At 34.4% G+C, this 22,378-nt stretch overlaps 1 protein-coding gene across 1 annotated transcript; it reads left to right on the top strand.

Annotated features, from left to right (window-relative positions):
* The first annotated feature begins 779 nt into the window (after positions 1–779).
* On the top strand, positions 780–20,872 carry LOC132559472 (F-box/WD repeat-containing protein 7-like). Its single transcript, XM_060224093.1, has 14 exons — positions 780–824; positions 1,924–2,064; positions 8,181–8,311; positions 8,597–8,800; positions 9,493–9,826; positions 10,162–10,235; positions 10,532–10,652; positions 10,949–11,083; positions 11,449–11,700; positions 12,343–12,456; positions 12,847–13,028; positions 13,699–13,924; positions 14,693–14,903; positions 15,457–20,872. Exons 2-14 carry the CDS (start codon positions 1,960–1,962, stop codon positions 15,735–15,737), a joined length of 2,370 nt encoding a protein of 789 aa, XP_060080076.1. The 5' UTR covers positions 780–824; positions 1,924–1,959; the 3' UTR covers positions 15,738–20,872.
* Positions 20,873–22,378: the final 1,506 nt, after the last annotated feature.

Here is a 22,378-nt window from a genome sequence, read left to right on the forward strand (position 1 = left end):
GCTATTAAGGAGTACGAAAACGTCTATTAAATGTAACATACGTGTCTCAGTGTAAAGTAAACTATAACAAGAGGTCCATATATATATATATATATATACGGACTTCTTGTGTTATATATATCTAAGTCCGTGGTATGAGCAAATCATTCATCCATGACCTGTCTTTGTTTACTTTTCTTGTAAATTCTGTTTGTCAAAGTACATAATTTTGACAATTATTTTGACCAGATTCGGGATCATTCATAGTAGCCTATAAGGATTCATCTAAAGTGTCACGTCAGTTTTGAAAGTTCGGCTCGGTAATTATAAACTAAGTCGTGGTTTTCCCAAAATTCAGTAGTCAATTTTTGAAATAATTTGTGTTTGGGCGGATATCACACATTCTGGAAGAGTGTTCCATATACACGCTACCCTCGTACTGAAGAAGTTAAGTGTGTGTGTTGAAGTTTCTCTTTGTGCAAACATTTTTTTTTCAGAATTTCCCTTTTCCTTATTTTTCAAGAGGAAAAAAAAGAAAAGTAAGTTGATCAGCAACAAAGTATTTTCATGAAAGCATACTGTATATTGGTTTCAAGTTGAATATTGAAATATTCAATTACTACCATCTAACGTATATTAAGTCAGAAACGTAAAACTGTGTATATGTATATAAAAAAAATATTACATTGGACGGTGCCATGCACAAACTAAGAGTTAACTCCCTTGGGTATGGATGAGACTCTCGTTCTCAGACGTCATTTCACGAAAGCAAGATGGCGAGTGTCTGAAAACAGTTTCTCTCCTCAGAAAAAAATGATTTGCAGAGGCATATACGATGAAATGAGGTATGCACACGTGTTGGAAGGAAAATATGAAAAGTAATTGACCAGATGTTCTTTGTGAACGAGCTGTATAATATCGCTACAACTGGATACAGTGTATCGTGTTTGTGTTTAGGGTTCATCGGGGATCCAGGTCTGAGGATTTCGGTATAAGCCCGTAACAAGTTCCGATTGCCACGAAGCTGAAATGATAGAACGAATATAACTAGTTGAAATGTGTATAAGGATGCATCTCTGTGGATACATTTGTTGATGTATGCAGTGTGATATTTATATGTACAATCATGCACACTCGCATACCAGTTGGTCTTTGTTTCAATGCACCATATTATATCGTTCATTGATCTGACAATTTAATAGTGTTCGATCACATTATTGATTTCAGCTAGGCTTATGAAGGAAAATGCACTCTGCTAGTCTTAATTATTCGATTCGTACTTTATACAGACGTATCATGTAGAATAAAGAGAAGATCAAGTGTCATTTTGTAGTGGTGATGTTTTTGTTATTACTCTCCCATTTAACAAAGTCCTTTATATTCATCAAACTGAATTCTTCGTTGGTATTCCTAAGCTATTCGTAAATATATGGTGGCTAGGTTTTGATGAGATTTAGATTTATTTCTTAAGCAGTATGCTTGCAGGCATATTGTCTATTTACAAACAGGTCTTTGTGCAGTTTGACCTACATTCTGGAAGTGACATCCCTTCAGATCAGCAGACTAACATGCATTATCATAAAACTTAATTTTTCTTTTTTCATTTACAATATATCAATCATTCCACTTTAACTTCTTGCTTATTATTAATATTATGTACATAAGAAATCACATTTATGTTTCATGTGTGTTGTGCTCTGTTCACTTGGGTTTTCCATTTTGTGAGGGTTTTAAGAGATTCCCTCATCTGATCTGGCATCAGGTGGTGTGATGTTTCAGTCTGATCTTGTTTAAGACAGATTATTGACCCATCCACAACACCTCCATAGATTGCTCATAAGTGGAAGAATTTTGAACCAAAAAAAAAAATGTGTGTGAACCAACCACTACATATAGGCCTACGTCATTTGTGTTTTAATTTTCCATGTTACTTTTCTTGTACAGATGTGGTCTTGATCTCTCGTCGTTTGTTGCGAGACCATGGCCAACAAAAAGATAGACATCAACAGGTGTAGCGTAGAGGAGCTTGAACAACTGCCTGGTATTGGACGTCACAAGGCAGAGGCTATAGTCAAACAGAGGAAGGTGAGATTTTGATACTAATATAATAATATAAACTTTATTTATTTTACAACAATTGCAAAACAAGTGATGTCAACTTATACTAATCACTCTTGTTGGCCTGGATGTAAGCGTGCGAGAGGTCTTATTGTGGGAGGAAACCAGAGTACCCGGGGAAAACCCATGTGGTAGGGCAGGTGACCCCTTACCTTTTCACATCCATTCCAGGAAACGAACCCCGGTTGGCTAGGTGAAAGGCGAGTGCGTTACCACTGCCCCACCCGACCACCCACTTAGTATAATGAGACTAAGTGAGGTATTAAAAAATGAGTTCCAGACTGCTAATTCTGGTCCAAATTAATAAATAAAGATTAATAGAATCTTCCAGTTGTGCAGTGTTGACAGTTATCTGAACCTGAAAACTCAGTCCAAAATTATAAAAAAATTTATCCTGAAGCTTTGAAGTATCCACATCACACATTGATGAGCCATTATCCTGATCAGTGGCCTGTGAAATGCTGTATGTGTGTCAAAATTTATGATGACATGCATGGTTACAGGACACAAGTGATGACGTGATCTTACTGTAATTTTTTATGTCAAATCATGTAAGATCTTCCACGAGCAAGTGTGATAGAATAATGGAATCTTACATGGTTTTGTTCTGTGGAGATGGATATCTTTACTAAAGTGTAAAAGTTGGTCGAACCAAATGTAAAATAGTGTTCCTCCAAACTCACACACTAGAGTAAGTTATTGTAAGTTTTTAGTAAAATGTGCATCCTAAATGATGACGTTATCAATTTGCGACATGGTTACTTTACATAAAATGATGATATTACCCTATTGTGAATACATTGCATGTGCCAGCTGTCTCTCCCAATCCCATGTGTGAGAGAGTTATCCCATCCCAAACAACTATGGGATCACTATGTCAAGGACGTGAGAATCGCTGGGAACCAGTATCTATGTGGAAGACTCTAACAAGTAAACCAGACTTTTCCCCACAAAAAACCAAACAACACACATTTTCTTCTGCCAATGTAAATAAGAACGTTTTGACATTATACCGTGATGTTTCTTACTGTCATATGGTTGGTAAAATCATAACGATGTAAATGAGTAAAAGTGAAAGTGTATAAACAGTCATAGCGATGTTTTTATCAAAAACTATTTCAGACATTTTTCGGTATGTCAATAAAGGATGATATATAAAGCCGTTTATGATTCTCATGCAAAACAACCTGTTGGTATGTAGACACCTGGATTTAATGGGAATACTAAATAAAATTCATTGAACAGTATGCAAGTAATTTTTATGAAACATGTGCACAACTTTCTGTTTTGTTCCCGTGACTATAATGTTTTAGTGTTGCTTCCATTCATCAGTTTAAACAATGATTGTTATCTGGGTCATTTTCACTTCTTAATACATGTATAACTGATTGATGACAATTGGACCTATAATGGCACGGAAACTTGTTAAAATTAAAAAAATATGTAGCATACCTGAGTGATTAAATGATAAAGATTTCACAAATGAATTACCCAAAATCACATTGAAATGATATATTTTAGAATAATTTGATATCTTAAAAAATTGCCACTATTTTATAACCATTTTTGTAAATTCTTCAGCATTTATATTCCGTTATATATGGAACTGACTGATGTGTTAGTATTAGGTTATCTGTTGCTTGTAACAGTAATGTTGAATAAGGAATTTTCAGGTGATTCTCAAAGGAATTTTCAGGTGATTTTCAGTACTTATATCTGTGATGGAAGCCTTCTATATTAAATGCCTAAAGCAATATTCAGAAAGATACTACACTAAACTATTGACTTTTGATACTGTAACTAGCTACTGTAGACTTTCCATGTCACAGGTTGTTCATGTGCAATAGAAAAAACACAGCTGTCTATATCATAAAGTACAGGATCCTTTGAAGTGTATTAGTACGTGGCAAATTCAAGAAAGAAGTAAAATTCTACAGCCAATTGGCTAACTAAAGTCATTTTGACACTTAGAAAAAAGATAATTCCATATATGGTTTTCATATTTGAAAAAAGAACTTTTCATCTCTGTCTATAAATTAACATTCCGCTATGCACAATATGTGTACATTGTATATATATGATTAAGACAAGAATGGACACCATTCTGATATCGTTTTCTGAATTTTGAACCCTGTATTTTGTATTGGAGCAGTATATAGAGCTAGCCACATGCATAATCAGGTAAAGTTAAGGTGATCATTGCTAAATTAAACAAAAAAGGTGCAAAAAGCAAGGGTTAATAACATAATTCAAGCTATTTAGGGTCAAATAATTGTACATGACAATCGTGTACATTGTAGATTTTTTATTGTGATCAATTTCTTATATATCCTCTAGACTATTTTTGATTATATAGAAACAAAATTTATGAGGTATTTTATGACTTTCTTCTTATCATAAATATACCTGTTCTATGTAAATAGATATTTTATTATTCCCACTGGATAACATTTAGCAAATACACAAGAGCAAAGGTTGATCAGGTCTACATGTAACTGTCATTAAACTTTCATATAAATGTCTTACTGATAGAGCAAGACTGATACAATCAAAATATCAATTCAAGTGTCTCTGAGAGCATACAATGATGTGTTAGTTTTATGAAATTAAGAAATTGGTTTTTATCCCTTTCTGGCCAGAAATTTTCTTCAAGGGTATCTTAGGATGAATGTTTAAGAATGCCTTTTGCTGTACAATGCAGGATAATGCTGGACTATTGGCAACTCAAAAATGAAAATGGCTTTTCGATAATTTCTTTCAATATCACACAAATTTGCCCCCTTATATTTCCAATATTTTCTAGAAATTGACCCATTACTGTCGGCCCCCAGTACTTTTCCTGCAATGTGAGGTTATCTTCAAACTGCAGGTAGTTAGTGAGCTACATAGCATGTACCTACTAACCTCTGCACATCACACTGACAGGATTGTAACATATACACTTCATCTTTATGATCTTGGCTTTTCTAGGGCACTGTGAACATGTACCGTATACGTGTAATCAAACAAATAAAGAGGTTTTTGTCATACAAATCTATCCACAAAGAGTCATTGTGTTTTAAGTTGATAGGATTGTGTCAAGCTTTTCTTCTAGTGCCGTGCAGTCACATTAGACACATAAAATTTGTTTGAAGGTGAAAAAATAGTTAATGTGAGATACATTCTGTAATTAAGACGGAGAAGTTGCCTGACTAAAGGTCTAGGTCTAAGGTGAAGTTTAATTTGTTTTCACCAACTATATTTCATTTTTATTTTACACTATTCTGGAAGAAACCCAATTATAATCCAACAAGAATGTGTCTGAACAAAGTCAGGGTCATTAAGTGGATGTCAAGGTTATTTTGTTTAAATGGTTAATATCAGTGGTGAGTGTATTTTGAATCTGGAGGTAAATTTTACCCCTAACAATTTATTCATATAGAGAAATCCTTGAAAACTCTGGGTGCGAGTCTTGAATTAAAACATTTTGGGAGATACTGTACCTTCATTCAGGGGTAATTATGATAGGGAACACTTTTATCACTACAGATTAAATTCCAGTTAATGTCATGTTTTGTTAAACCTATAACAAATTTGATCAAAATCAAAGAAGTTACCAGATCTAACAAACTATGAGTAATTAAAGGTAATTCTAACAAAGGTCAGGGTCAAATCTTTTATCTGGTAATATATTTACATATATTTTGTTACAAAATTATATGAAGCGAAGTTATCAGAATGAAAAGAAAAAGTGGGGCAGATCAGTGATAAATGTCACCTGGTAATAGAGAAGGGTCAAAATACTAAAAAATTTTCTATTCTAAACTTATATCATTGATTTTAAGCCCACCATCATCAGATGGTGGGTTATTCAAATCGCCCTGCGTCCGTCGTCCGTCCGTCCGTAAACAATTCTTGTTACCACTATTTCTGGAAAAGTACTGGATGGATCTTTCTCAAATTTCATATGCAGGTTCCCCTTGGTCCCTAGTTGTGCATTGTACCTTTTTTGGACTGATTCGAATTCAAGATGGCCAACAGGTGGCCATCTTGGATTTTGGATGTAAAAGTTTGTTACTGCTATTTCTTGGAAAGTACTGGATGGATCTTTCTCAAATTTCATATGCAGGTTCCCCTTGGTCCCTAGTTGTGCATTGTACCTTTCTGGACTGATCCGAAATCAAGATGGCCAACAGGTGGCCATCTTGGATTTTGAGAGTAAAATCTTGTTACTGCTATATCTGAGGAAGTACTGGATGGATCCTTCTGATATTTCATAGATATTGGTTTCCCTTGGTCCCTAGTTGTGCATTGTACCTTTTTTGGACTGATTTGAAATCAAGGTGGCCCACAGGCAGCCATCTTGGATGTCAACAATAATACAGCACAAACATATTGTCCATTATCCACCTGTAACTGACTGCTACCTAATAATACTTTGGGATCTTTTTCAAATGATATATGCTAATAAGTGCTTAATAAAAATATCTTATGCCATCATTGAGTACATTCAATGAAGACCAGTTCATGAACATTTACAACACCTGTAACAAACAAAAAAAAATAAACAAATCTTCAAGAACTGAAAATAGATCCTCAAATGGTGGGCGCCAAGATCCCTCTGGGATCTCTTGTTATAAACATATGAGGAGTTGTAATGCCAAAGGTCAAGCCATCTCTTTGCTGGAATGTGTACAAATTATCTAATGAACAGAAAACATGTTTTTATTTATCAAAAAAGAAAAATTTATAGTGGTTGTTGAACTTGTTTTCATTCAAGAACATAAAAGCATTATTTCCTATACTGGTAAGTAGATTCAACAAGTTATTTTCTATATCAGACTGTGAAATACTTATTCTTCTTGATCATCAACATTGGAAAAAAACGCATTCAATATTGTAAAGTTAATCAATAAAATTGTAATTTTTCAATTCTTGATGATTTTACTGACGCCTGTAGTCAATACACTGAAGTCTTTATGTATAGGTCAAGATAGTAATGTGGTTTAGGGCCTAGACATAAATGCAAATCAGAATTGTTGAAAACTTTAATTTATGTAATACAAGGAGGTCACAGTTGTGTCATTGTAATGAGATCAAATGCATACACTGACATAAACAACTTACATGTCCTCAGGCAGATGTTCTTCTTTGTCAATTGATTTTTATAAAAGTGAATTATGCCGTTCTGATTCTTCATTGAATAACAGTGATAAGTCAGCAAAAGCTGTCATCAGCTGGTGGATGTGATTATAATCATCCATCTTATACATGTGTATCAAGTATGTGTGGAGACCAGAGAGAAGCATGCACAGTTAGTATACCTAGTCACTGTTTGTAGGATTGAAAGTATAGATGGATGATCAGTTAATTTTACAACATAATATGCTAGATTCAGTCATTCTTTAGATTATGTTTTAGATAAATTTCTTGTTATTGTTTTGGTATGGTTACCTTCATTTCAATTTTACAACTGCAACAGTGATATAAAATACACCAAGAAATATATGGGTATGTGTTTTTGGAGATACTACTGAATAAACTAGATGTAGAAACTGAAATTTTGCACTAGGGATATCAAAATTTGTGATGGTTTCTTCTGTTTTTAAATAGATCTAGTAGAAGATTAGCCATGCAGGAGACACATATAGTTGTCACGTTTGTTCAGTACAGTGACTATATACATATATCTTTTTTTCGATTGCCAGGCTATTTCATGGTATAATTTGATTTCCAGAATATTTAATGATATAACTTGATTGTCAAGCTATTTAATGGTATAATTTGATTGCCAGGCTATTTAATGGTATAATTTGATTGTCAAGCTATTTAATGGTATAATTTGATTGCCAGGCTATTTAATGGTATAATTTGATTGTCAAGCTATTTAATGGTATAATTTGATTGCCAGGCTATTAAATGATATATTTTAATTGCCAGACTATTAAATGATATATTTTAATTGCCAGACTATTAAATGATATATTTTAATTGCCAGACTATTAAATGATATATTTTAATTGCCAGACTATTAAATGATATATTTTAATTGCCAGACTATTTGTTGGTACTCATCATTATACTACTTTTATTTTGATTGCCAGGCTATTCGAGGGTTCAGCTGTGTGAATGACCTCCACAACAAAGTACCTGGAGTAGGAGCATCAACAGTTGACCAGAACCGAGGGCTTCTAGTGTGCGAGGTGACCACTCCTAGATCCAGACACACCAACAGGTCTGTGTATCTTTATTTATTGCTGACCACATTGGTGATATGGTCATTTTTTATATCAATGTCATTAGCTGAGTTTATTGAATACAGACAGAACAGAAAAAATCACTGCCACATCACTAGGTAATCATGTTCAAGATTTTACATTTCAATATGGGAAAGTTCAGCAGAGTCAGTATTATATTCATAGGATGATTTTGGTAAAAAAAAAGTATCAAGATTGAAGAAATTTGCTTAAAACTTTGTTAAATACTGCTTTTAAGAATCAACTGTTTTGTGTGATTTCAGAGGTGGCAGGAGGACTCGTCATGGTTCATGTACAGCATCTGGACCGGAGGTGGTGACACCATCCCCAAAACCATCATCAAGTGGAGGGATCCCACGTTTAGGGTCTCGGCAGGGCCTGAGACAGCGGTCCAGGGGAAGCCTTGCCCCACCTGATTTACCAACTACAAGTACTGCTGCTGACAGTGTGGCCGGCCTCACTCCCAGGTAGATCATAGATACTCAGCATTACAACCAGTGGTATACTTGTCCAACTTACAGAATGATCTTTTAAATGCTTTATTTGCTCCAGGTCTAACAATGAAGTTAAAATTCATCCTTCATGAATCTTATTGATATACCTTCACTCTTTCACTTTTCGGGGACATATATTGTCACCCTTGGGCATCATTCTGGCATAATTTTTTTTCACCTTATTTGTCGCATACAGACACACAACTGTTGAAATACTGAAAAAAAAATCTTTCGACAGAACTTATGATTTAATTTGTATCCTTTGCTATAGATTCTGTAATTGTTTTTATCATGATCATGAGTTCCAAAGATCTCCTTGTTTTCCAGTGGCAACATTAGTGTTGCGCCAACACATCTAGTCCCTGAAAAGTTTTGATTTTGTAACTAAATCAAAATTTTAACAATTTGAAAAATTGTTTCTAGTTTTCCATCTGATTTTGAATGCAATTGCCAATGAAGTGTTGATGTAAAGATAATTCTCCTCAAAGTATAACCAGACATGTGTTGGATATTAATCTATCTTATCTATCCCTTGAATTCCTGGAATTTCAGAAAATCTCTTATATTATATATCACATATCATCATCCAGGTACAGATAAAAGTTGTGGTACTTCATCTGGTCACATATCAAAGATAATAAATTCTATTGGTGTGCTTTCTTTAGACATGACGACACATGTCGCAGTGCCGTGTTGGACTCGCTTAGTGACAGCCACATGAGTGAAGATGGAGGCTCTGGTGAGGAGGATGGTGGTTCAGATGAGGAGGAGGATGCCGCAGAGGATGATGATGATGATGATGAAGAGGAGGAGGAGGAAGCATGGTTTGGGGATACGTTATCAGATGATGAGACATCTCAGGACAACTCAACGTCATTCCCATTCCTCTGCTCCTCATTACCCGTGTCTTTGGCAGGGTCATCCTCCACCAGTTCCACCCCTGGGCCTTACCGCTCACGAATACCAATCCCTATCTCTGGTTCCTATGGCAAACATATTGTAAGTTTTCAGCCTGCGCAGATTACTCATTTCCTTATATAAATTGTCTGGCTTGCGTTTGCTTATTTTGAAAATTTGACACCTACATGTCTTAATGTTCCAGATGTAAATTTGAAATCATTCAGATTATAGTTTCTTATATTCAGGGCTTCGGATTAGCACCTCATTCCGTAATGTACACTTTTCAGTGGTGATTTTATTTTAGTGCTTTTTTGCATTGAATGTATTGCTCTATAAAATATTATTTGGCTAAATGTGGTTTCTGTATGTTGTTTATAATAGCAACTATTGCAGATGAGGTAATTTATCATTGCACTTATTTGCCAAAATTACAGATGAAGCGCAAGTGCAGTAGCAGTAGGGACGAATTAGTTCAAGGGAAGAGGATGCGGACAACAGACGATGTGAGGTAATGAACTGAATGAACAGACAGAAATAACTCAAGCTAAGATAAACTCTAAATCAACACAATCATCTGGACACTATCTGCATATTTCTTAGTCTTAATATATTTTTTCAAGTTTTCAAGTTATGTTGTTTGAAGGTATATTGAAGGTGTAATAAAGAATTATTTTTGAGATAAATGTACCTTTCTTGAGAAAGAAAAACTGATTATGTACAGGGAATGTAGTTAACATCAACATTTGGTCAAGTGACTTAAAGAGATTGGATTCTATGTTACAAACTCTGATGTATGTTCTTCAGTGCATTCTCGGTCCTGATGATGAAGACTGTTCGCCACCAGTACAAGAGCGGTCACAGACCTCGAATTCCATCCAAGGAACACCCACCTGCCAGGCTGGCAGAATGGCTTCAGATTTTTCAGGTGTGTCTCTGAATATCTAATTGGTTTAAGAAGCAAAACAAGAAATTTCATTCCTGTTTTAGAAAATTTTCAATGCAATCAGATTTTTATTGAAGTAAGATTAATAAGTATGAATAATTAACCACTTGTCTAATCAGTATATCAATGTTATTATTGGTTGTGTGTTAATGTTAAGATATTGAGTGCTTGGTGTTTAGCTCAGAAATCATTCTTTATAGATATTGTGTCAGCTGGACAGTTTCCCATACTTTTGTTGTAAAAAGTAAAAAAATAATTTGACATAATTTGTTTAACAGACATGGAGCAATGCAGAGCGTATGATGGCACTGGATGAACTTATAACTATTTGTGAACCAACACAAGTCAGACATATGATGCAAGTTATAGAACCACAATTCCAAAGAGATTTCATCTCCCTGCTGCCAAAAGAGGTACTGTTCAACAAAGAAAACATTGCAAATTTAATCTGGTAAAAGTTATTTTTAATGCTTGTGTGAAGGTTATCAAATAAAAATGCTTTAACAAGTTTTTTGATGAATCCAGTTAAATAACATTGTAGTCTGATCACTTCAGGTTTTTCGGATGTTACACTCCATCACTTTGTGGTACATGGTATTTTCAGAAACACATTCACATACTTCTGTGAAGAAATGTTACTTGGCAAGGAATTATCTCCAAAATATCTAACTTCAAAATAGACTTTACCGATTATCAGATGTGATGTCATATAGTGTTTGATTACCACAAAAGATTTCAGAATTATATGGATATATGTGGTTGTTGTTTTTGTTGACAGTTAGCACTGTATGTGCTGTCTTTTCTCGAGCCCAAGGCACTGTTGAAAGCTGCTCAGACTTGTCAGTATTGGCGCCTTTTGGCTGAAGATAATCTTTTGTGGAGGGAGAAGTGTCGAGACGAGGGCATTGATGAAAATTTGGTGTATGGACCTAACCGGATACGGCGCAAGCGCTGTCCCTGGAAGGCCTTGTATATGAGACAGCATCAGATAGAGCTAAATTGGAGATGTGTAGAACTTCGCCAGCCTAAAGTAATTATTAAGAAAGAGTAGAGTTCCAGGGGTGTGAAAAATTCGTTCATTGCGCTAACGCAGGTTAAGTAGCCTGCTAAAATCCACTAGCATTAAACAATATTCTGCTAGCCCCAAATATTTCCACATCTATATCATGTTAAACAATCATGTTGATTTTTTTACATTGATTAACAAATTAATTGGAAAACCTCTTTAGAAAACAAAAGTTGAATGAATATATATATATCATAACATTAAAAAAAAACAAAAATCAGAAAAAAATGTCTGGATCTAGGTCCCAGCATGCATGGCTACCTCTTCTTTAGCTATCTTCTTGTCAACTTATGGATTGAAGAACTAGAGTTCTTCACTAAGATACTTGTTTCAAATAAAAGATATTGATTTGATGACCAATGACTACTATTTTAACAGTTGGTATTACCTACAGAGTAATTTCCACTAGCCCAAGCTGATAATTGAGTTGTCGCAGCATCAGGCTAATGGACTTTTCACCCCAGAGTTGCCAAGGGATATTGGAAAATAAGAGGAATTTAAGATTTTACAGACCATCATGATGTCCATTTGTTTATGATGTCAGTATAGTGTGATTTTGAAAATTTATATGTCAGTGGTATAGACAGAGTGTTTACTATGTTACAGCTGTTGAAAGGACATGATGATCATGTGATAACATGTCTAGAGTTCTGTGGTAACAAAGTAGTCAGTGGATCTGACGACAACACCCTCAAAGTGTGGTCAGCTCTCACAGGAAAGGTAATTATGACAGTTTTCAAACTTTTCTACAATTTTGTAAAATTTCTGAAAACAAGATGTTAACGAAAGTAATGCTCAAAGTAAAGTTTACATATGGGAAGATTACATGACTAAAATAGGACAATAATGAGATTAGAATGATATTTCCTTGTCATGATGGCATGATTTGAAAACATGTTTTAAGTAAATTAGCTAGGTTTCGGGGGAATTTTCCTTGTGTTGGGGAAATTTACCCATGTTTGCAGTAGATTTTCTAAGTGGGGAATTGATTTATATTCCACTGGGAGAACATAACACTTAGGGAATGCTATCATTTGTCTGGTTTAATTTCTGAAATTCATTGTCAGATGTTGACACTATCAATCCATAAGTGCTATGTACATTTTACAGTGCCTGAGGACATTAGTAGGACACACAGGAGGAGTATGGTCCTCACAGATGTCAGGTAACATCGTCATCAGCGGGTCAACAGACCGCACACTAAAAGTTTGGAATGCAGATTCTGGAAACTGTATCCATACCTTATATGGGCATACCTCTACAGTGCGGTGTATGCACCTCCACGATAATGTGTAAGTATGACGGAATACTTTTTAAAAATATTGGAAGGAAATTTTATTCACATTTCCTATTTAAACTCCACTGTGTCACCATTTCATGTTTAAACTCTATTAATTTTACCATCCTGAAACCTTGTCCATAGTTTATCTCTTTACACAGCCTTGTATTTTGGGTATGTGTTCAATACTGGTTTTTTCCATGCAATACCTGTGTTTTCAGAGTCTTTTTTACCTGTATATTCCTGTAAAATTGTTGACTTCTCAGTGCGAGAACAATCAAGTCAGAAGGCAACTATATGGTAATAAGAAAATAGAAGGATATCTGATGATAATTTCAAATGATGTCAGATGTGAGAGAAAATAGTCATATGCCAACAGGAAGAGATGAAATAATTTCACCTCTAGATGTTGAATGTTCTCATTTTTACTATTTCAGGGATGTTTTCCTCCTCATATAAAACTATTCAAGAATACTATTAAAAATGTGTATTGCTTGCAAAAATTCAATGTTTAAACCACATTTTGATTTCACTCATTTTGAAAATTCATAATTTGCATCAAAGAATTACGGAATTTCTAAAAATTCTCATCTTTCAATAGCCTTGTGTATTAATTAACTTGTCAAGTAAGCTATCGTTGAAAAAGGATGTTTCGATATTTTAAAAGTTTCTCTTTATTGTAGTGTTGTGAGTGGGTCACGTGATGCCACACTGCGAATGTGGGACATCGACACTGGTCAGTGTTTGCATGTCCTCATGGGTCACGTGGCAGCGGTACGTTGTGTACAGTATGATGGTCGGCGAGTGGTCAGTGGGGCGTATGACTACATGGTAAAGGTCTGGGACCCAGAGACAGAGACTTGCCTACATACACTCCAGGGTCACACCAATAGGGTGTACTCTCTACAGGTATTACAGATGTCTATCAAAACTTGTATGTGTATGCTATTTTCATGCATTTTCTATTTGTAGATATTGACATACATGTCATGTGCCTGTGATGTCACAGTGCCAATAATATGAAGGAGCAGGTAGAGCTTGATAGGGTTGAAAAACTTAGTCATTAAAAAACATTTTACATTAGTCAATGAAGTATTTTTACATTAGTTGAAATTAGGAAAAGAAAAGGTTTTCATAATATTTGATCTACATGAATCCCAAATTTCAGGAAAAGTATCTTTTCAGGGTCACTTTCTTGTCCATTCAGAAGTTTTGTTCCATTACTCTAAATAAACGATCAGAGTTCCTTACTTTTGATTTCCCTCGGTCGCATTCCAGCCTTCATAATTTAGGCCATTGACATCACTTTTCCCACCAGTCAGAACATTTATATATTTGTACAGGTGAAGTTTCTGTCCACCATTTTGCCCACAGTTGTGACAGTATTTTGCTTAAAATTTATGGTAAATGTTTCGTCCTGAATCTGATATCATGATATTTAGAATTCTCTCTGCTCATTATATCATACCTAAATTATATATAGTTACTATCCAGTCTTGTTGTTTTGTCCATAATAGAAGTGATAGTACTGAATTTTCTGTCTATTCTAGTTCCTTACTTAAAATTAGACTCCATTGTAGATATGATTCTATCCACTGTCAATGTTTTACCTATATCTTAATGTTACAATGTATTGTAGATTTAATATCTCACTACCCTATTTTTACCTGTTCACAGTTCGACGGTATCCACATAGTGAGTGGTTCTCTGGACACATCCATTCGTGTGTGGGATGTGGAAACAGGCAATTGTCTTCACACACTCATTGGTCATCAGTCTCTGACCAGTGGTCTGGAACTCAAGGACAACATTTTAGTGTCGGGTAATGCTGACTCAACAGTCAAAGTTTGGGATATCACTACTGGCCAGTGTCTTCAAACATTACAAGGTGAGTTGTAGTCAAAACTATCTCAGATTTTACTCATGTCAAAGTTCAAGTTATGGAATATTTGGTTGAATACCGAAGGCATTTGTTTGCACATACATAGTAATAAGCCTGCCCATACTTAGTCACTTCTCTGTCAAATTACCTAAAAATACTAATTTCATGCTATAACACCTCATGACTTTTAGTCCAAGGTGATATGTTGGCCCCCTATTGCCAGATAAATACTATTGGAAGTATAAAAACAAAAAAATGTAATTGTTGTATTCCTGTTGGCTTTTGAAATTTTTGGACATTGTTACACAATTAACGAAGGGAGACAATTTTTCACTTTCGGTATGTTAAAAAAAATCAATAGATTATTACAATGCATCATATACAGTAATGTTGTTGATCTGAAAGTTCCAAATTTGAATTTCTTGTTGTAATTGTACCCGAGTTTGATGTTGGCTATTGCTACATATACATGTATAAGTAACAAATTTTTTCATTTCTTTTTTCTGTGCAAAATGGACATTATGCTGCAGAGATTTATCCATGGTTTTTTCTCTTCCAGGCCCAAACAAACATCAAAGTGCTGTGACTTGTCTTCAGTTCAACAAACGCTTTGTTATAACATCATCTGATGATGGAACAGTGAAAATTTGGGACCTTAAAACAGGAGAATTTTTACGCAACTTGGTGGCTCTAGAAAGTGGGGGGAGTGGAGGTGTTGTATGGAGGGTGCGTTGTAGTAACACAAAACTGGTGTGTGCTGTGGGCTCTCGCAATGGCACTGAGGAAACAAAACTCTTGGTTTTAGACTTTGATGTTGACGACAAAAAAATTGGTGTATGAATGTAAATCCATATAGTGCTGCAAAGAATTATGCCAAAAGATCCTGGATTGGGATGTAAATTTGTGGATATATACAGATAGTGTGAAGTTGAATGTTCTTGTGAATCTGTGATTTAGGAAAACAGTGAGGACAACCATCTATGTGATAGTTCGATAAACAGTTGAAAGTAGATGTTTGAAGAGTTCACGGTAGTATCATAACCAGAATCCACCTCAAAAATGCCAAACAGCTCGGAGTACAACTCCGCACCTACTTTAGTCTGGTCGTCTACAATGCTGTGGTGTCACTTTTTGAATATTTACAGTAGAGCGCAATCAAAGGTGAAATGGTGAAAGGTGGTAGTTGTTTTATTTTAGGGCAGAATACATATCAATGCACAGTATTTATGTAAACTGTTGTTAAATGATTTTACCGGTAGATGTTGGTAAAGTGTGATTTGTAGCCTGGGCAATTTCTCTTCCAGGAAAAAAGTGTATTGACATGGAGTTTACTTATCTCTACAAACATTTGATGAGTTCGAATCAGATTTCTTCTTTTTTCAAAAACATCCTAGACAAGTTAATTGGAAATGTTGAAGTCAGTTACATTTTTGCAAGATTTATAATACATTCCAGTTTGCTATATTTAAATTTGCCCGATGCCGTCCCACTACAACGCTATAGACGGTCTGTGTAATGATGAGACTATAATGGCAACTGGTCCCACTGTACTGTGAAGTAACAATGCTTCTATCAGTCATTCCATATTTGGACTGTTCCATTTACTGGATATACTCCATTGTATGAGATGAAGTTTTTCTCTCAGTATAACTGGATATCAAATTGATATTGCCCAAAATGTTGTTAGTAATTTAACCATAGATAATTAATTTTCCGGAATACAATTATACCAGGTAGTTTATATAATTGCAAGATACCCATGTGGCAAATCTTCCATGAAACCAAAGTTTAGTGGTTTTATGTGTAATTACATGCAGAAAACACTTTAATGTTTATTGGTTTGGAAGGCCAGCTTTTATGTGTAAGAAAATTATGAATAAGAAACAACGATTGATATTTTCTAAAACAAAATCTCCAGTTATTTAAAAGCTAAGTAAGTGGCATTTAGTAGTTGCTTAAAGAAAACATATTGGTGAATCTACTACAAAAATACAAACCTGTAGAATTAATTTGAAATTGTTTTTCAAAATTTATTTCTAACAACAGTATATACCTTGTATGTGTAATATCATAACAATTGACTTTAGTTGATAGAACAAGATTGACAAGTCTTGTTCCTTAAATATTGGAGGTTTGCATGACCAGATACTTTTTTAAAGATGTCTGATGTAGCTGTCAGGATAATTCCTGAAGAAATCGGCTGACCACTGGCCTCTTATGCTATACAAGTAGCCGCCTTCATGCTGAATTTAAATAATCTTGTAAAGATGTTACTGAGCCTCATCAAAAAATATTTCCCAATAATACGATCTTCACTATATATACCTACTGTAAATTGTCACTGCTTCCACCAGGCATTCTTCATCATTTTATAACATGTAGGAAATCTAAAAATTCACCATCGGCTGTAAATTTTGGGATAGTTGGGAAGCTACCTAGATCTTTCTTAAAACTTCAGTCTAAGAAAATTTTTACGATATTTGACCAAAATTTTATTTGTTAATGGTGTAAAAATGTGTGTTCAACTTGCAGACCCAAGTAAAATTCCTGTTAAATGGTTAAGCTGAAATTGAAGGATGTCTGTCTGTCTGTCCGTTGATATCATAACACACAGTGAGGGACAGAATTTTAATGACGATGTATATTGTTACCAGAAGTACATTATTTTACAATAAACTATAAAATTGAGTAATCAGAGCTGAAATCCTTAATTTACAAGATTTCAGTGTGAAAACTTTTTAAAGAGTCTGTTACCATACTTTGACCTGAAAAATGTCTTTCATTGATGTACTGTTCTGAAACTGATGGCATTTGTCTGCACTCTGACAAAGGTTTGAGGTGATAGTTTGATGTGATTGTGTACAGTGTATCACCAGTGGTTGTATATGTAACTCTTACTAGTCATTCTTTACAGTCAAACCATCTCTTTGTGTTCCTTAGATGTATCACACTTCTAACAGCATTCAGATACCTACTGCAATTCTTAAAGTCTTCTAAGTTATTTGGAGATTCACTTCTCCCTCCTGTCAAGTCATTATCTTCCTGTGATTTTTGTCTCGATGTTGGAAATATGCTCAGAAATTGAACTGTATTGCATGGGCTGATTGTGTTTTATAATTGCTGTTGGCCTGACAAGGTTGATATCCTTTAAATAGCTACAAACATTACAAACGTTTTTTTTTTTTTTTTTCATTTTGTAACTTCAAAACCTCATTTTTCTGTGCAATTTATTTTTTAGATGTTTTGATTTGACTTGGTGCCTTGTTTGTATCAAATCATTCTGGGATAGAAGGTTTCTGTGTAAGAGGTGACGGCTCCTTACTCTAAATGTTAGAATTTTATTTGTACCCTAAGATTTATATGTACTTACAACACTTACATTTGATTCACACCTGTTATAGTAATTTGAAAAATCACTGGAGTGATGTCTGTAGTGACTCCATACCATCATCAGGTTCATTACCAGTTGTGGTTATAAACTTGATTTATGAAGGGTTTGTTGAAAGGTTATGTCACGATAGTCCAAGATTGTCTTGTGTAAATATGTGTGTGAGAGTGTGTGTGCAAATCATTGCAGCAGGTGCTATACTAAAAAATTTATCACATTTATATAAATGTTACATAATTATCACAGGCATTTGTGATGATGATATGCTGCTAAATGATTTGCAAGATTTATTTTGCTTTTTTTCTAACTGAAAAAAAAAAATACTGAATAACGTTGTCCAATATAAAGTATGATGATCTCCGCACTTTGGTTCCAAGGTGACGGAATTTAGATAATTTACTTGTTTCTACCCGTGTCACTTTGTAAATTTACTTCTCTGGTTTTGCTGTAAAGATACATTATCTGTGAGATTTTTATTTATCCCTGAAGTGATGTTTGTGTATACAATGTCGTTTCTCAATCCTTATGACCACTTGGTAACATTTTAATCTTGATCTTATGTACAGATCTACTCGTGTCTTTCTTAGGCGGAGTTCTTCAATTTAGGTTATCTCCCCTTGCATGTATTTATTGCTGCAGGTCAATTTATTGTAACTGATGTGTTTGTTGTGAGAGTTTTGTGATTGTCAGGTGTGTTGTGATTTCATTGTGTATATCGGTGTCCCTTCAGGTTTTTGTCAAACCAGTAGTACATTTTAATGATCAGTACTGGAAAGTATGAAAGTAGTAACTGTGAGATTTCATATAGTTGAAGAATCATGATTGAATTTAAATGGACTGGTATAATCATCATCTGTGTGTGAATCTTCAGTGCAGCATGTCTTCAGACAGAGCAGTTGTAACCAAACTTATAAAGTCAACTTCAAACTGCCAACCATCATGTGCCAGTTGAATTAATTATTGTACAGACTGATATTGTGTCCGTATGTTAACTGTGTTTGAATGTGTCAAAATCTGAGATGATTTTATCATGAAATTTAACACATCAGATATATTTGAAAATAGAAAACTAATTTGATTTAAACATCAATCCAGTGTGACTGCACAGTCACCATAATTTATGTAGATAAATTCATTAAGTGTGAAAATTTACACCCTACAGTGACACTACCTACTGCAGGTAAGGTAGTACTAATACAGTACATTTACTAATATGCAGGTAGTTGATATAAGTTTAATGAAATGTCGAATCACATCACAGCTCTTAACATCATTTGCACGGCAAAATCTCATCATTGGGAATTTTTAATTTATCACAATTAAAAAATTTCCAGATATTAACCATTGTGCATAGATTGCCATTGTATGGAATACCTCTCAAAATTAGTAATATAATTGAAAATTCAAGAAAAAATATACATTGGTAACCTTGGCAATTGAAAAAGCATCAGTTTGATAGATACACAGACAAATGTATTGAATTAATGTTCAAACTTGTTATGGTGAAAGAAGTGAAATTTTTGTATTAAATTCATTTAAGACAGAATTGCTCATCTGTTTCCCAGACACTTTCTGTAGTATGGTGATTATTGTGGTTATTCTTACTTTCTCCATGTGACACTTTCATCAACTGATTCTTGTAAACTTAATTTATTTGCTGACACAAGTCAGAAGCTTAAGGTATAATAATCACACTTGTTGACTTGGATGGAAACTGGATTACTCCAAGAAAACCCAAGTGGCCAGCTGGTAACAATAACTTATTCCTGTAACTGTAACTTTATCACAAGTATCTATACTTATGGATCTACAATTTTGTCTTCTCTCTCCCTACACAGAATTGACAGTGTCATGTGAAGGAAATTCAACACTCAGCCACAGACAAGTATTAACATATTGGACAGGCATGTGTGATGATAGGAAGTGTGAATGTGTCGTGATTGTGATACAGAAGTCAGTATCTGTGTATATATATATATACATATATATATATCCAGTATGGATCCAGGTTGGAGCACTTATAGCATGCCCATATGTACTTCCAAAGGGGACATTGTGCACATGCAAACTTCAAGGCTCAAAAAGTGCAATGATTGAGCGCAAAACAATATATTTCGTCTTTCAGTGGACAGTTTGAAACTGAACAATTTTTAAGATAGTCTGATAAAAAACCTTTTCAATAAAAAAGGGAGCATAGTATGCACTCCTCTTGTCTTAAAGTGTCATTAGATATTTGTCCAAGTCTAATGGTTTTCCTTTATTTTCTTTTGATTTGATATCAAGGATAGATTTAACATTTTAGTTTGTGTTCTCCTTCTCCTTTTTATATTAAAACCTGGATCCACACTTGTATATGGAAGTTTCTGTAACCAGAGAAATGTATATATGATTCTCTGGATTTTTGCTGTAAATGTGAATGATGTGCAGGTTTATAAATGTACAGGTGTAAAATTATTGAGAACACTTTAAATGCTGGAGAGAATGTTACTACATGTGTGGTATCCAACTTGTATAGTAACTGTAAAAGGTACAGTTCAGAACACAGGAAATATGATACTGCAGAATAATTAAAGTCACAACAAACATGTTCATTCTTCTGTGTCTTTTATTTCACCAAGACAGTCCAGCCTTTATATAAATGTGACAAACACTGTACCTTCATATCAACAAGACTTTCTGTAGGATTTGAGAAGTTATGGTTATTCTCAGTTACAAGTAAAACATGCAGTTTGACAGCTATAGTCAGAGTTTGCATACACAAGTCATGTTTGTATTGCAAAATATCCTTTAGCAGAATATTTTAAACATGATACAGTACAGGTCTCCATCACTAGAGTCGAGAGAAATTTTCACAAAAGTAGTATGGTGACCTATCACTTAAGTTGAAAGGTTCTGACTATCTAGTCATATATTTCTTTTTGTGTTCGTCTTTAACTACTACAATGATACAACTGAAATTTCAGTCAATCAGTGCATATGTCCCAACAAAATGGTGTGATGGAATTTGGCTGCCTGGTTAAAAGACCTGTCTTGAATTAAAATAATTATGACATTTTATCGGCTGTTATATATCGATCTTAAGTCATGTTCAAACCAATATAAAAAAAATCAATATTGATGTCAGAAGACTTCTGACTACACAGTGATTTGACATTAAACAAGATGATGTGATCTCATGTCTAAAACAATATTGAAAATGAGAGCCAGTCTACCTCAGTTGGTAAGAATGAATATCTTAGTGTTTAAAAAAATAGGTTCAATACTCCATAGGGCTGTTGTATTTTCTCTACTTAAATGTCTAATCCTTACACTATACATTAAACTATTATGCATTGTCAATTAAATTATGATCATTTCCTATCATCGTAATTCTCATAGTTCGAGAAAATATTGGAGACAAGGCCTGCAGCGGTGGTCCTTAGTCTGAAAAGTGTTATTTAATTATAGCTGAAGGAATTCAGATATATTGATGTTGAAAATTTAGTTTTGTTAGAGTGTTTGGTATTAGAAATAAAAATTAAGGAGGAGATCTCTACTGAAAGAAGTAAAAGAAAACAAACAAAAAACATTTTGTTGAACTCTTTTGGGTGAATACGTGATTTCCCGCCAAAATGTCATTTACACGAACGGAATTAGAGAGACTCCGAACTATCAGTTCCGGTTTACATTGGTCTGGTGACGAAAGTTTGAACGACAGTTTTGAAAAGAGTTGCTGTAGATGTTAAAGACCTGTCATGGTGATTTATTATTTCATACTTCATAAACTATTCATACCCTTGTATTTTCATCACTTTAAGGTCTGAGTTTTCATCCAGAATGAAGACACTGAGTAATTAAGCAGACGAAACATTTTACTTGCCTTCTGGAAAGTGGATAGTCAATGGGACACGCCCCCCGGAAAACGTAAACACCGTAATGTTAGCGCAATTGTAACCTTTCACTTAGCAGTGATAATGTTTAATGTATTAATCAAAGGCAACATATTAAGAATTCACTTCTCTAAAAATGCCACCACTGAAATATTCGCGAACCCTCCGAAGGAAATTTTTTATGTCTGGTTGCTATAACATTAAATACGGGCTCATTAGACTGG

The sequence above is a fragment of the Ylistrum balloti genome, unplaced genomic scaffold (genome assembly GCF_031769215.1).
Source record: "Ylistrum balloti isolate Yb309-2 unplaced genomic scaffold, AGI_CSIRO_Ybal_v1 Utg370920, whole genome shotgun sequence".
Taxonomy (NCBI): Eukaryota; Metazoa; Mollusca; class Bivalvia; order Pectinida; family Pectinidae; genus Ylistrum; species Ylistrum balloti.